At 44.1% G+C, this 15,225-nt stretch overlaps 1 protein-coding gene across 1 annotated transcript; it reads left to right on the top strand.

The window, feature by feature from the left end:
- The first annotated feature begins 2,152 nt into the window (after nt 1-2,152).
- LOC140318264 (uncharacterized) lies at nt 2,153-11,275 on the top strand. The gene is made up of 2 exons (XM_072395999.1): nt 2,153-2,305; nt 2,685-11,275. The coding sequence occupies exon 2, from the start codon at nt 2,764-2,766 to the stop codon at nt 10,801-10,803; it is 8,040 nt and encodes a 2,679-aa protein (XP_072252100.1). The 5' UTR covers nt 2,153-2,305; nt 2,685-2,763; the 3' UTR covers nt 10,804-11,275.
- Nucleotides 11,276-15,225: the final 3,950 nt, after the last annotated feature.

The raw sequence follows: 15,225 nt of genomic DNA, 5'->3' as shown, positions 1-15,225 counted from the left end.
TCGGTTTCCTTATAATAAAAAGATATATATTAGCTGCTATTCCTCTCAATAGTTTTTAGGTTTGGGCTGTTCGCTGAACGAAACAAGGACTGTGGTAATGTGTAAAACACAAAAAGATATATTCGAAATGTGATCTTTATATTTTTACAGTCAAATATGCTGGAAGTTAAAAAAAAACAACTTTCACAAGACTGGATCCTTATTTAGCATCCTATCCTTCAGATGGAGCCTCAACAAGAAACAGTAGCTCTGATAAATATTCACAAGTAAGTCATGTTTACCTTCACACATACAGAAGCCTTGTAGCAGACAGTCTTTAACATTTGCAAGCATGTGGACCCTGAACATCTACCTCTCAGTATTGATTCCTTTTTGAAGGTTATAATAGTTTCCCTGCAATTAGCTGTCCATGCTGCATATTGTTCATGTGGAGCTTATTTGTGTGAGGGCGATAGTGGGTGAGGTCTTATGTCTGGACTTATGCAGGCTGGTGTGAATAATCTAACAGTGATGTAGACCAAAGCACCCCATTGCTGAGGTGCTCATCATTCTTTCCCACTGAGTCCTCCTCCAGTCTGCTGTGCTGACTTAACCACAGAGGTTCAAATTCATCAGCACTTCTATACACTTAAGTTCACACAGTCTCATACCCCGCACACAAGGACACTAATGCAAGGAAGAAAGTCACACTGGTCAGCTTTTTGAAAACTTTATTGTTGGAAAAGCCCGTGTTGTACATATAAACTTGAGCAATATATGTGCATAGTGGCAAAACATAATCTAATACTCTATGGCAGTTTACTAAATTAACTCTAGGGCTAACATGTGATCTATATTATCCTATGATTTAAGTCACATGACAGCTTTGAACTATTTTTTTAGACACCATTCTGTTAACAATGATGGATTATAAAGAATTGCTGTTAAAAAGATAAAGATATAGTATTGTGTTGAGTAGTGCCGTATACAAAAAACCCATTGATATCATGGACAGTACTCACTTGAAGTGTTTCTTTCAATGTCACTTTAAACAGAAAAGTAGATGTATATGTGTTAAATTGCTTTATAGCTTGTTAACCTCTCAGAGTTGAGACAATAAAAGCCTTTTGTATACAGGCATTTTCCACTGGTTTTCCCCGTATGACTTAATGACTGAGAATGACTGGTGATCACATGAGGTATTAGGATAGGTCCATAGGGCTTATCTGAACTTTCTACTAAACATCTGTAGTTGGCCTCAGCATAGGTCAAAATTCCCTGCTATTGTAGCACTATTTGATTTGTATGTGAAAATAACAAATAAAAACAATTGTGTTTTGGAAGTTTTGATTTGTCATACGATGGACAAGCATGAATGCGATTTTAAAACAGGTGTTTCACTGGCTATAGTAGTCCTGGAAATGAAAGTTTCTTCACAATGTGGGGGTATAATTGGGTTTCAATATGTCAGAGCATCCTATCATACAAGTTTTGCAAACTGTGCAGTGTACAGGATTTCATGTGAGCTGTTAAGGTCATTTGGTCAGTGTTAACCTTTGACCTGCTCTTCAACCACACCTTGGCATTTACACATAATGCCCAAATAGAAAAGTGCAAGCAAGTGTAGTTCAACTACACTCTCAATGTTAAGTACAACCTCACATGCTGCAGCTAAGTGGACAATGTGTGTGCTGTTCTTTCAACTCAGTATTCACCCTTTCTATTACCACCAGCGCGCCCAGGCAAAATGCTAAAGCTACGTCTATCTGGCCCTGATAATATGGGTCTATATATAGAGAAGCCCTGTGACTGAGCTGGCTCTAAGTGTCAGATTCCAGGCGTACTCGTCCATCCTGGCCTGTTCAGCACCTGCTGCTAACTATAAACCCACCCACCCCTTGTAAGATACCCCTCTCGAGCTCACGCAGAAAAGCCAGTGCCCAACCAACGCACAGTCCGCAGAAGAAAAAAAATAAATCCAGGCTACATGCAGTAAGTGCTTTCCCTGATGCCAGCTCAGAGGGGCGGGGCAGAAATAGAGATGAGAGTATTAAGGGATGTAATGTGTCTGAGTGAGATCCCTCTCTTTGCTTTTTCTATTCAAGTCTGACACATGGCAGTGCATTTGCCATTCTGACGTTGTCCAGTTAGTGTGTCACTGGCAGACTGGCTGTGCAGAGCTGCTCAGTCTTGGATACGGCATTAGAACAGGGTCTTTTCAACTTGTAGCCTTTTGTGGATTTAAAAGACTGTTGATTGGATGATAGGCAGATACTGCAACACAAAGGAATTCAATGCCATTGAGAAAGCGTCATCCTGGCCAAAGGTACAGTTGCAGACATTTTGTGTTTCTCTTCTTGCACAAAGAATTCTTGATGTCTCAGTGCAATTCTAAGATTGTAAGCACATGTCGGATTTCTGAATGTCTGGCATGTAACCTAAGATTTGCAGTCAAGTTACAGTTAATATTTTTCTTTTTTTATTTCAAGCTGTCTGGTGCAGCATTTTACAGAATAGTGATAGAGATGTTGTAGCTGTAGTGTTCATACAACATTTGATAGTTAAAAGCTAATAAAAGGAGGACGAAATTTCAAGACTGAAATTAATAAACTTTTTACCACTCAGTGATATTTATCAAATGCTTTAGTACTGTTGATATAAGTAATGAGCTACACACCCTCCAGGTGACTATGTCTTATTTCTAGTGCAGGAACAGAGCCAAGACCAGACGGCAGAATCAGCCTGGACTGGCCACATTGAAAATTTGGAGCTTGTGGACTAGCAATGGACAGCTGGACTCTCCAAGGGGACAGCTACTCCTTCCTGCGCAGCGCGCCCCGTACCTTTTCCTTGTGCCATCGAGACGGCACCCCTAACCACGTTGAAATCTACGACATTATCAACGTCCCCACTCAACGCAGCGCCATCTCTGAGACCACCTGCCTGTGTGACATTTTTGGAGACGACTGCGAATCGCACTCCCTCTCAAGCAGCCCTGCCGCAGGCGCCTTTGTCCTTTCCCAGAGAGTGGTAGAAAGCACAGCTGCTGTATCACCCCCCGTGGATGATTTGAACGATTCATCTGGTTCCTACCATACTGCAGAGGGGTCCAGTGAGGGAGAGGAGGGATTTGAAGATTCAAGAGAAAGGGGTCACAACCCTGCACAGCAAAACGAGTCTTCAGAGAGAAGGCGATTGGAGGGTAAGGGACTAAGTTCAGAACATCCACAAGTTTGTGAAGACAGTACTACAAATTTAGAATCAAAAAACAAATCACCAGTACTTCCACTCGACAAAATTACCCCATCATCAGAAGTTCTCACCAGTGGTGAGAGGACACCCTCTCCTGGACGTAACAGCCTCAATACCCTAGAACCAGAGGGAAGACTGTCATCCTTGTCTTCCTCCTCAGCTGAAAATAGATTTTTACCATCATCATCTGATCCAAAACAAACCAATTCAGAAACTGAACCAAGTAGAATAACTCCTTCGATCAAAGACAGACGCAGTGGCCCCTCAAATCAGTCTTTAAGTCCAAGTCCCACCCTTCAAAAGGACTTGCTTAATCCAGGAGCAAGTCACTTAAATCAAAACAGCAGTCCATCACCTGAGCTTGCACATTTTTCTCACAATTTCACAGAATCAGCGTTTGAATCTAGAAGCATCTTTTCATCTCCTTTACCTTCACCCAGTGATTTAGAGATAGAATTTCAATCAGGAGTGGTGTCCTCTGAGCTTAGACATAGTTCCCCTTCCCCTCATCCCCAAGCAACATCTCCTTTCCTTGAGCTAAGTGGGAGAGTCTCCCTGCATGATCTCTTAAGCAGAGGCTCCACACCTGATATTAAAGACTGTGCTCACACCCCTGTACTGATTTCAGATCGCTTGTCTGCAGGAAGAGACACCACAACTACTCCCGAGAGCCAAGATACAAGGTTATCATCTGAACCACAGAGTACTTTTTCTACACCTAGCCCTCGATATACCCCCCCCTCTCCTGTCATTTCAATAGCAACATCTCCTGAGCCTGTGGAGAGTGCTGCTTCGCCTGAATTAACAAACACAAGTGCCTCGCCTGTCTTACTCAGTCCTGTATCTCCAGCAAACACTGGGACAAGAAGCCCCTCTCCTGACCCCTCAACTGAGATAAGAAACAGTTTAACATTTGATGAAATCAAAACACAGGCATCTTCACTTGTGATTAATTATAGTTTATCTCCATCACCTGGAGAGAGGGACAACAGCGTTCCCACTGATCAAAGATATACTTCTCCTTCACCTGAAATCAGGATTATAGCATCCTCACCTGAGGTCAGCAGAAAAGAGCAATCCCCTGAAGTGAAGACGGCATCAGCCTCTCCTCTCCTAGAGCCACACTTTGATTCTGCCTCACCAAGAAGCTTCACCTCCTCCCCTCATATTACAGGAATTTCTTACTCTGTTGTTCAGCCTGAGGACAGGGACAGTACCCCATTTCCAGAACTCTCTTGTCTCTCCACCCCAGAGCCAGACAGTACTCTTATGTCCTGTGAAGCAAGCAGAGACTGTATAACCAGCAGTGTTGCAGAGTCCACTGACACCCCACAAGACTCACCTCACATATCAGGCTTCCCAAGTTCTATTCCACAGTCTGAAACAACTCTGCTGCCTCAACCCAGGTACCAAACACTTTCACCTCATCTTATCAACTTCACCCCCTCACCCGAACCAAGATATCAAACCCTTTCATCTGACGAGCATCAAAGTCCTTCACCTATGCACAGGAGTAGAGATCCATCGCCAGTTGCTTCAATTCCTGGGCAGAGGTACCAACTTTCTCCAGTAACTCTCTCCACAGAATTTAACCCTCTGTATACACCACCTAATTCTTCTGTTAGAAACACACCTGTGGTTGAAGCCGATTTATTTTCCGGTGATATCACAGAAACACAGTCCCCCACACATCTGGCAGAAGTCAGTGTGTCACCAACATTGGAATCACAAAGCAGAGAGAAACCAGTTGTTGCGAAACTCCAAAGCTATTCATTAGCGGAGGCAGATCATTCACCTATATCTGTCCTATCTGATAAAAGTTTAGACAGCTCAGTGATACAACAAGCCACAGAGAGAGAAGAAACTTTAAAGGAAGAATACCTTCAGGATAAATCAAGTGAAACTTCCTTCACTGAGGAAAAAGAGGGCATTCACTCCTTCTTTATTCAGGGAGAAGACACTTATAGTAATTTCCCAGGTGAAATCAAGTCCCCCTCCCCTTATCTTATAGCCCATGAGCACAAGAGTCCAAACATTTCACCTGTCCACAGGGCAACATCAAAGCAACCTGTGCAAACACAGGAAAATCTCCATCCTCAGTCAACTTCTTACCCCCTGACTTCTGTCAGTGGTATTTCTTCACCAACATCAACTTGTACGCCTGAAAAGTCTAGAAGACAACCATTAACCAAAGTTAAACGTGGAAACAGAGACACGTTAACAGAGGACATGTCCAAACATAAAAACAGAAGGCAGACTCCCTCTCCGCCCCTCACTAGGTTTACACCTGTCCACATCATAGCCCCTGAGAAGCCATACAGACAGTGGCAGAACAGAAGCCGTAGTCCATCTCAAGTTTTAGCATCCTCACGAAGTGGTAATTTAAAGAAAGCTGCGACAAATAGGGAAAGCCCCAATGTTGACCCTGTTGACAATAATAGCCAGCCCCACCAGGTCAAGCCAGGAAGGCAATTGGAGATGGAGCGGGAAATTCCACTAGAGCAGAAAAAAGATGTAGGTATAGAGAGGCAAAGGGAGATGGAGAGAGAGAGAGAGAGGGAGGAGCAGGATCCTGAAAGAGGGGAGGGGTGGCAGGGGGTCACCAGTTACAGAGGGGAACAGGTTGAGCTGTCATTCAGTGCCAGGAATAGAAAAGGACCTGCAAGTTGCAGTGCAGCTCCCACAGACAGAGAGACCCGTCAGGGACTGCCAGCAGCGCATTCCTATTCAGACAGTTTGCTAGCGACACGACAGCTACAGCAACAACAGAGTGTGCTTAAACGCGCGTCTCAACAAGACAACAGAAGTGGAAGTACCAGCAGACGACTTAAACAACCTACAACCCAAAACAAAAGGAGCGCTCCTGGACGTGGTGCCGCAAACAGGCCCTGTCAGAGTTCCAGCTCCAGCATGGGAAGTGAACTTGATGAAACAGACAATGAGGTGAAGTGGTTTACAGACCTGGCTTTCCGCAGCCTGTCAAGCCCTGAAGTAGATTACCTTGACATGTACAACTCCAGCCATCGCTCATCTACAAACATTTCTCAAGCATCTCCCCAGGAGAGCCCAGCCGGGATCAATGCGGCCTGGCTGGCCTATGCTGACTTCAGGGGTTCTGCACCAAAGCTTGACCACGATGAAGTCTCCTTTCAGCAGCCATCTTTATACTACTCAGATGGCCTTGATCCATCTAGACGTTATGAGTTGGGCAGCTTTGAATGCATTGATGTGGCCTTGGAAAGAGAAGACTCCAGGAAGGTGAGAAAAGGAGTGCCGAAGAGACAGATCCAGCTGAAAAGAAAGAATAATGGTGAAGGGAAGCAGGGTGAGAGTAGTGAAAATAGCAGTCCTGGGCTACCTGTGATGGTGGAAAGCCCTTCTCAAGAGAGTCACCCAAGAGGGACCTTTGTGAGGCAACACAGCACACCAGCAGCAATACAAGAATTTCACCCTTCTGAATGCAGCCCTGAGTCCAATAAACAAAATGAAAGACAGTCCAAACTAAAAAAATCTGCTTCTATGGATGAAACCTGCTCTAAAACCAAGATGGCTTCATGCCTCATCAAGAGTGTGCTGTCCAAGAAGATGCAAAGTGTTGACAGACAACCTGATGAGCAAGCAGGTGAAGGAAGGAGCCCACCAACAGAGAACATAGTGGTACCACTTAAAGAGTCCCTAAAATCTGACTCTTATAATCTAAGTTCAAGTCTTCAGTCAGATTACAGTGTTTCATCTGAGGGTCTTCCTATGAGAGGGGAGTCAGGCACAAAGGATGAAGCCAAATTACCCAAAAGCCTTGGAATAAGAACTGGAAACAGGCCAAGCTCATCCAGCAGCATCAGAAGTGTTACATTTTCCCAAACTGACAGTGACGAGGCCGACTCTCAAAGCAGGAATGCAACATCTTTAAAATCGGAGATGAAATCAGAATTAAAAGTGCCATTTGACAGTAAACACCCCAGAACTGGATTACAGCATAGTAAAACACACAAAAGGGAGGGTGGTGAGTCAGCAAATACCCCGTCTCCTTCTGCCAACGAAGCCAACAACACACAGGCCAGAGTGACAAACAGAGACCAGGAATGTGAAAACACAGAGGACCACAAACAACTGCTGCAAGGTGACCAGGGTGCCTACACATCCAAAACGCAAGAGATTACACTCAAAGCCACAGAGAAAAAGAAAGCCTCTCTCAATGTCTGTCTTACGCCAGAGGCTGAAAGCAAACCTGGGGCTTTTTCACCAGATGTGTCTGACAGAGAAAAGGAGGCAAAGACTGTCACCGACACGGATGAGAAAACAGAGGAAGATCATGAGAATGATAGAGTTAAGGCCCCAATTCACAAAGTTAGAGATGTGAGGCGGCTTGTAAAAAATACATATAATCTTTCCTTCAAGGCAGCTAGTGCTGTAATGCCATCAAATGTAAATGAGGAAAGGATGGACACTTTAAATAAGGAAAAGAGGGATGAGCCCACAGCAAAGGGGGTGACAGATGTGATGCAGGAGATAAGGAGGAAAGAGGAGAGATTGGAAAGAGAAGAAGAGCTCTGGACAGAGAGGAAAGAGGAACCGAAAGAGGAGGCACAAGATTCAAAGATGCCAACCATGTCTCCAACTAAGAGCAAAGGAAATTTTCCGTCCGGTCCACAGCCAATGCAAATTGAATACAAGGCTGTTTGCTGGAAAGATAACAAAAATAAAATGTCAACTATTAGGAAAGACGTGGGTGACAAACCCCAAGACTTTTTGAAGTCTGTCACAGAGGGGAACATGGAATCCCAGTCCTTGAAAGCAATCACATCAGATCACACAACTGGAAACACAGCAACTCAGGAGCTTTGCGAACATGATACAAACATTTCAGCAGAAACAAAAGAGATTGTGACAGAAATCCACAAAGTGCCAGATGGTGAAGACAAACCTGTAGTGACTAGAACAGACAGAAAACCCCCCATGCTTGGAGGCCTCCCTAAACAGCCCAGTAAGGAAAGAGAGGTGTCCACTGCTGTGGTGCTGATAAGAGAAAGACCAAACAAAACTAACATGTCTGCAACCTCAGCCCCGGAGGAGATTCCTGCCCCAATCCAAATTCCAGTTCCCGCTTCACTTTCACCTGGGCCCACTCCCCCAGGCAACGCCCCTGGTAGCGGCCACTCAGTTTCCATGCTTTTAAAGGAGAAAGGCTACCAAGCTGACATTGGAGCAGTGGTGGCCAATACCCAGAACATAGCTGCAGGTAAAGAAGTTCCCCGTAAGCATGTGAACTCTCTAGAGATCCCCCTTCAGACCACTCCTACGTCAGATGGAGGTTTAATTGAGTCTCACCGAGAGAGGATGCTCTCTTCCTCAGGCCCCTCAGCAGTGACTAACAACACAGACATCCTCACAAAGCCCAAAGAGGATGAGGGAGTTAGCATTAGGCCTCCAGGAAAAGAAAATGCAAAACAAAAAAGGAATTCACATGATCAAACCCCACCTCTATCCAAACAGAAAGACAATGGAGATTTTGAAGCGGTGAAAAGACTAGATCCGACTTTTCCCCCAAGGTCCCCTGCAATACGGAGATTCAAACCACAGCCAATAGAGGTCAAGTCACTGTCTAAAGAACCTATGAAACAAGACATGCCCACAGAATACACCGGAAACCACAGGCCTCAAACTATCGAAGTGAAATCTATAGCTAAAAATTCTCAAAAGCCAGCTGTGCCTCCAAAACCAAGCTGCAAATTTAAACCTGCAGATTTAGAAGTAGTGCCAAGCGAAACACAGAGAGCTTCAGCAATGTCATCAACTGGAAAACCACAAGGTGAAGAGAGGCCTCAAACAATTGTAGTGAGCTCACCCACAATCTACAGGAAGATTTCCGGTGAGTCTGCATCAACTTCAAACTATTCAAGAAAACTGGCTGTGTCTGCAGTGTCCAGCCTCAAACCTCCACCTCACAAAACAGCGACTACCATCTCCAGTCTTTCAAACCAACCAGCAGCATCATCTGAGACAGAGGCATTTAGTGATAGAGGACAGCAGCAACAGCCTGCTGCTTCTCCTCAGAGCTCCACATATGCACAAAACCCTGCATCCCAAGCTACATCATCAGCCACAGGCTTGGGTGAAACTTCAGCTTCAGGTCCGGTTTCTGACAAAAAACCAAATCATATCCCCGGACCCACCCCAGCTGGAGCCAGACAGCCAGCTCTTACGGATCAAGACATCCAAATGCAGTATCCCAGGGCAATGTATCCTCATGAGCAAGCTATGCTTTTTACTTCAAACAATGCAAAACAACCAACTGTCTCCACATCAAAATTACAGAGATACCCAAATCAGTCTTGTCACAGATCTCTCTCCAGTGAGCGCACTCAAAGAACAGATGAGCTGCATTTTTATGCTTCAGATGACCCTCCAAGCTATGATGAAAGAGAGAGCTTCAGTCCACTCTTACTTCCCGATTTGACTCCTGTGAGGCAAAATCGGCATCAACCCACATCTCGCCCTCCTCCCTGCTCCTGCTCAGCAGGCTACCCCTCTCACTCTGTTCCCATCCCACCTCACCATCACCGCAGTCCCCATAACCTTACCCCACCTGCCCCACCTCACTCACCAGGTCAGGCACTACCTTACTCCATGACTCAGGCTCCTCTCCGCCCCCATCAGTGCAGACCAGAACCTCAGCCAATGAGCTACCAACCAGGATCTCCAAAATCAAGCCCTCTTGGTCCAAACCAGCCCCCCTCAATGTACCAGCCTCTCCACCAGTCTGCTCCCTGTCCTCCCCACCCCTCACTCATGCAAGCTTGCCCTGTTGACCGCCCACTGCAGCCAGCCCAGCATACTGACTCTCGACGGCCACCCATCCACAGATCTCCCCATCAGCAGCCACCGAGCATTGCTGGGGCTCCTTACACTGATCCTCACCACAGCCACTCTCCTGGTCTTCCCCCTATGGATCCTCAGTACATGTGTGGCCCTCAAAACATGGGGCCTTCTTATGGGTCTGAATATGGGGGGGACAGCGCCAGTCTGTACTCAGAAAGTAGCTATGGACAGACCCCACGCAGAGTGCTCCTGGATCCTGAAACAGGAAAGTACTTTTATATTGAGGTGCCTGTACAGCCACTGAGGAAAATGTTGTTTGACCCAGAGACTGGCCAGTATGTGGAGGTGCTCATCCCACAGCAAGCAATGTCACACTCAGGCCTGTATCCTCCTTCAGCAGCCCCCTTTCCACCTCTTCACAACCCCAACATGTATGCCCCTGCTCCACAGTACATGCCCTGTGCGGCTCCTCCTCCCTTAGCCCACCCACAGGCTCAGCCTCAGCCACCCCGATATCCTGACGCCTCTGCTGCAGCAGCAATACACCCGAGTGGGCCTGGGGTCAGCTACAGGAATCCATCAGGTCAGGGGTCCAAGCCAGAGCACCAAAATCATCCAACTTTGGACCACAGCTACCTGGAGAGTATGTATTACGTCCCCACGGGGATGAATGCAAGCCCAAATCCCACCCCACCTGATTATTACCACAAACATCCTCCTCACTTACCCCCGACAGGGGGGAAAAGGTCCTGAAATAGAGAGTGGAGGCCGCCTTCCTGGAGCCTGTTAGGTTTAAAATACACTGTGTATAAAGGGAGTTACTAATTGTAGCCTGTAATGTTATTCGAGTTTTAACGTTGCAACTGAAGACAGCAATTCTTTGGTTGTTGTGTATTTGCTGCTGCTATTTTCTGTGCTGGGCTGTTTTGATGAAATGATTCTTTTAGGTTAACCGCATTGCAATTACAAGCAAGTTGGTCTTTTCTATGAAGTGTTCTTAAGACTGTTACCCATCACCTTTTCTATCTAGGATACAATCATAATACTGTGTGTCTACAGTAATGCACAGGCACTATTTGTAGGTTTACTGATTTAACTGTGTGTATTTTCTCAGCAAACTAAAAACTTGAACATATTGTTTTGAAAAACCTCATATTTATTTTAATAATGTATTTGTCTGATACTGGATGGGTGAGTTTGTGCACATGTTGTCTACAACACAATATAACAACCAATAAAGTTATGAATGTGCTTTGCCTCTTTTTCCTTGCTTGTTTATTTCATTCTATTAATTCATTTCAATGCATTTCTTAAGGCCATGTAAAATTGGAGCCGATATAGTCATGCAAGGTCCTTTTGTGAAATGTTGTTACCGGTACTGTATTTCTGTTGTTTGGCAACTCACTACTAAAAATCAGTTGCTTAGTTTGAAAGTGAGGAAAATGATATAATGTACTCTGTTTAGAGAAATATTATTTCATACCTCTGAACTTATAAAAATCACAGATTTTTGCCATCACATCATAGTTGAAGTTAGAGATCTTGTTATTGGGGGCAACAATGTAACACTGGGGTATGTGCACAGACACTGCCCTCACTCCTCATATTTGGCATACTACATCAGTGCATTAATGCTTTACAAGTAATCAACACAGAGCAGCTGCAGAGTAGACTACATTAAACCATTAGCTCATTAAACATGCTTTTTTACATTCAAAGCAGAAGCTACAGAGGTCTTGATGATAAATAAGATCTATGTAAAGTGCCTCCTTGCCTTGTGGAAGATGGATGTTAGCAAGCAGCCACATTTGGTACAATCCTTTCCAAACAGATCAATATTTTTGCAAATGGTCCCTGAATGAGTGATCTATCTCAAACACAACTTAACATCTTCAACTAAAACCTTTCAAAAGTATTTTCAAAACTTTGTGTCTCTAGATGGCGCTGTGTGGCTGCATTTACAGACCCTGATACACGATGTTACTGCTGTGTCTCTGTGGGTGTTTGGTGTTCAATTGGAGTCAATAGATGGGACAATATAAAAGTTGGTTCAAACAAATTCTTCCAAAGTCACAAGGATTTTTGAGAAATATAATGACACCTTAATTCTGGGGGGCTACAGGCTGTTGTTTATCATACAAGCAGGATCTACCACTTTGACCACTGGAGGGCGTCATAGACCAGAGCTGAATAGGAGGTTTTCTTCTCTTGAAGTTAATTCAACACCTTTTTACCTTTTGTAAGAGGGCCCAGGCATGGCTGCACAGTTTAATGCCCCCTCTCTAAAATCCTGCCCCTGTAAGCTGTGTCCAGAGGCTAACTTGCGAGTGCCCTGCTTCGTTTTATGTGGACGACAGGAAAATTAATTATTGTCAAGGGGCTTCGGTGTTACTTTAGTGTGACTTCCTCTTTAAGGAAAACACCCTGAAGAGAGTCCACACTCACTTTTTGTGGTGTTATAAAATCAGCAGAATATTGTGACACATGGAGTTTAAGAAAACTGTTTTACTTGTGTCCTTTGAAGAGGCTGTTACATCCACAAATATTTGTCATTAATGAGGCCAGAGCCTGTGGAGAGAGCCAGTGATGATCCAGTGACTAGAAAGAGTCTGACTGCAATCTACTTTAAGTAACTAAAGAGGACACTGAGTCCGTTTAATTATGGCAAGTCGTAAAAGGTGTCTGCAAAGCTCATCAGCTGGACACGTAGTTATTGCATAGCAACGTTAAAAATGCTTGTCAATCATTCACAGAAGACAAATGTGTATCTAGAATATCATCTTACTACTTCTTCTGTAACGTTCAATGAATTATTCAAGTTTATTGAACCTGCATTGTTACTAACTGGATAACGACTAGGGACACACCTTAGTAACACACACTAATCTGTGTAAACCTCCTGACACGCCTTGACAAAATTATCATCAGACAAACACACATAATTCCACATGCCTTTGGTCTGGCCCAATAAGAAGCTTTATCAAGTTACCTAACTTCTTAGAGTCAAATCTGATGTGAAACAACCCGCTCTCCAACATATTTTAGATAATCCAGCCAATATTAATGGCACAGACAGCGTTTGTGAAATGCCTGTCTAATGTAAACCTAATTGAGACTGTCACAGAGCATGTTTATGATGAATCTGCAAAAGGTAAAAGTTCCTATAATATTGTAGCTCATCCATACCATTCATGTGACACAATTAACATTTTCCAGACACATCTTTCACATCATGGTTAACTGCAGTGAATTCCAATCATACACACAAATCAGAAACCCTGACTTCATTAGCTGGGGTTCTGGGCTATTTCCAGACAGTTTGTTATTGTTTAAGTTTTCTGACCGCTTCTCTATCCTGTAATGTGTCCGCACACGCACACACACACACACTCTGCAGGAGTCTCATCATCTTCGGCACACCCAGAAGTGTGTGGGTGAATCTGACCCTGGAGCCACGTTTGATGTTGACCCACAGGACGGCTGACTGGTCACTGGAAAAGTCCTCTCTGCATTGTCTGATATCAGGAATGCAGAGGAAAAAAAGAGAGTGGGTGGCATGGGCTTGGCAGCTGGATAAGAGACAGAGTTTTAAGCGATGATAAGTTGTTTGGAATAAAATGTGTAACATGCTTTCTGACATTTTCCAGTGAGTGCTGCCTGCATGGGCAGTCGGAGATTAGTCGTAAGTAGTTTCTGAAATAGAGATTCACACTAACGCTGACAGCATTGCTGATTCAGATAGAAGTAAAGGATTAGTTTTAGTCTGTCCATGCGCTGCTGTGTAGGTGTGTAATGGATCAATCAAAGGGAGGAAATTAGATCACAATTCCTGTCCGACACCCATTTTAGTTACCTTTGTATGACCCGGAGACCTTTTTTAGGATTAAAGATTAGTTTATCAGAGAGAGAAACATATTAATTAGAGGTTGTTTCATTTATCAAATTATCCGAAGTGGCCAGGAAAAGTAAAACTACCCAGCATTTAACAATGATACAATTTAAATGAGACATAAAGAATGAACATTTTTGCTTGATTTAAAATTCTGTGACATCTTACATCTATCTTGTGACCTGCTGGAGTGGGATGAGAATCTCTGGCGGACTGTGTTGTATGCAGCCAGATGATTGCCAACCTTAATCCTAAAAGAGCCCAAGTGTGAAATTTTCGAATTTCAAGAGAAATACTTTCTCAGTGTTATGAGTGCATGTCATTGCTTTCTTTCTTTTCCTGTCTACTTGTAACACCATTTTTCCTTCAGCTTCATGTTTGGAATATCAATACTTCACTATCACCCAAGACAAACTTTAGCTTCATACAATATGGCAGAGATGTCCAAATCCGGTCCTTGAGGGCTGCTTTCCTGTGGGTTTTCTGTTTCCCTGATTCAGATGAAACAGATGTGTTCAAAATATTGTTAAGTTCTGCACAAGCCTGTTAATGATGCACTGATTTGAATCAGGTGCGCTGAAGCAGGGAAAAATCTAAAACCTGCAGGACAGCGGCCCTCGAGGACCAGATTTGGACATCCCTGCAACATGGGTAAGACATGCTACAAAAATGACAACAAGAGAGTGAAGAAAAGTCACACCAGAGTCAGCTTTTGTTGACTTACCTGCACACTCACTCTCATGCCCATAAAAGGCTGTCACCCCGGCGGAAATGGGTGGGGTCACAGTCATTACGAGGGCGCCTGCGTGAACCATGTGCTGATTCTGACAGCTAGTGAACAAGTGAAGCAAAGAGACAGGAGATAAGAGAAAGGAAGGTCATTTGAGATGTTTCGGAACACCTGAAACCGTGCCTTCCAGCATTCAACTTGTTGCCCGGCAACCACAGAGCACAATAGTGACACCACGCTGTAAAAGTTCTTCACTTGCGTGTGCACCCCTGTGTGTCATAAAGACTTCCTTCTCTCCACCTGGTGGTGTGTCTACCTGTCATCTGCTATGACTGCTTAAACCCAAGCCTCAAATAAAATTCTCCAGGCAGAAATAATCAAGTTTAACATGACTCATCTGCACAGTAACCACAACATTTGTTTATAATGCCTGGTGTTGGTAAGGAACTAAATAATACAGAAAAATGCAAAAGGTTTACTGTTATTTGAGCTAAGAGTTACATCGGAATAGAAAAAACAGCTCAGAAAGAAGTTTTCATTCATACTGGAAATAATG

This window comes from Leuresthes tenuis, unplaced genomic scaffold, assembly GCF_036924035.1.
Source record: "Leuresthes tenuis unplaced genomic scaffold, fLeuTen1.0.hap1 SCAF_11, whole genome shotgun sequence".
NCBI classification, from domain to species: Eukaryota; Metazoa; Chordata; class Actinopteri; order Atheriniformes; family Atherinopsidae; genus Leuresthes; species Leuresthes tenuis.
This window is presented reverse-complemented; position numbering and strand designations above follow the sequence as displayed.

Coding starts and splice junctions, on each gene's coding strand:
- LOC140318264 (XM_072395999.1), top strand. CDS start 2,764: ATGGACAGCTGGACTCTCCAAGGGGACAGCTACTCCTTCCTGCGCAGC.